Source organism: Trichechus manatus, unplaced genomic scaffold (genome assembly GCF_000243295.1).
Source record: "Trichechus manatus latirostris isolate Lorelei unplaced genomic scaffold, TriManLat1.0 scaffold00104, whole genome shotgun sequence".
Taxonomy (NCBI): domain Eukaryota; kingdom Metazoa; phylum Chordata; class Mammalia; order Sirenia; family Trichechidae; genus Trichechus; species Trichechus manatus.
In genome coordinates, this window is record NW_004444040.1 from 4372502 (window position 1) to 4373115 (window position 614).

The 614-nt window shown below is 65.0% G+C and overlaps 1 protein-coding gene across 1 annotated transcript in view; it reads left to right on the plus strand.

Annotated features, from left to right (window-relative positions):
• Positions 1-404: 404 nt before the first annotated feature.
• The window catches only part of CRLS1 (cardiolipin synthase 1), a 23586-nt gene continuing 23376 nt past the window's right edge, over positions 405-614 (plus strand). Inside the window, 1 exon segment of the mRNA XM_023737554.1 lies at positions 405-613. Within this exon segment, the coding sequence (XP_023593322.1) occupies positions 545-613 (69 nt within the window). The 5' untranslated portion in view covers positions 405-544.

Sequence of the window (614 nt, forward strand, 5' to 3'; positions counted from 1 at the left end):
AAAGGATCAGAGACCTAGTATTTACGATTTCCTCTGTACCAGACACTTTACTAGCAATAGTTAAGGCGTCCACGAAGGCCCCAGAGCTCCGCACACACCTCCGAGGTGGCCCTTCTGCCGGCCTCGGGCCTCGGAGTTTCAGGCCGGAGCCTGAGATGGCTTCTGTCCCCTCGCGGCCGGACGCATTACCCTCGCTGCCTCACTACCTCCTCTGAGAGGCTACTGGGATGGCGGAGAGAATCCAGCACCACGCGCCGGCCCCCTCCTCTCGCGCTCAGGACCTAACGGCACGCGTCTTCCGCTGTCGCCCGGGGCGCTAGCAAGTCCAGCCGCGGCGGTGTCGCAAAAGTGTCGCAAAAGCTTCCGTCCTTGGCGGCTCCAGGCCACCTGTATAAGTGGAGCGTGCAGGGGTTTGAAAACAGTATGGAGGCAGGGACGGCTGAGTATCCTTGGGATTGGTGGGACTCGATGGGGAGGCGGCTTGCTGGTGCCCCGGACTGCTGAGCTCTCGCCGCCTGAGTCCCTACGGCACGGCCGCAGGGCCATGCTGGCTTCGCGCGTGGCGCGCGGCTCTTGGGCCCTGCGCGGCGCAGCATGGGTGCCGGGGGCGCGGC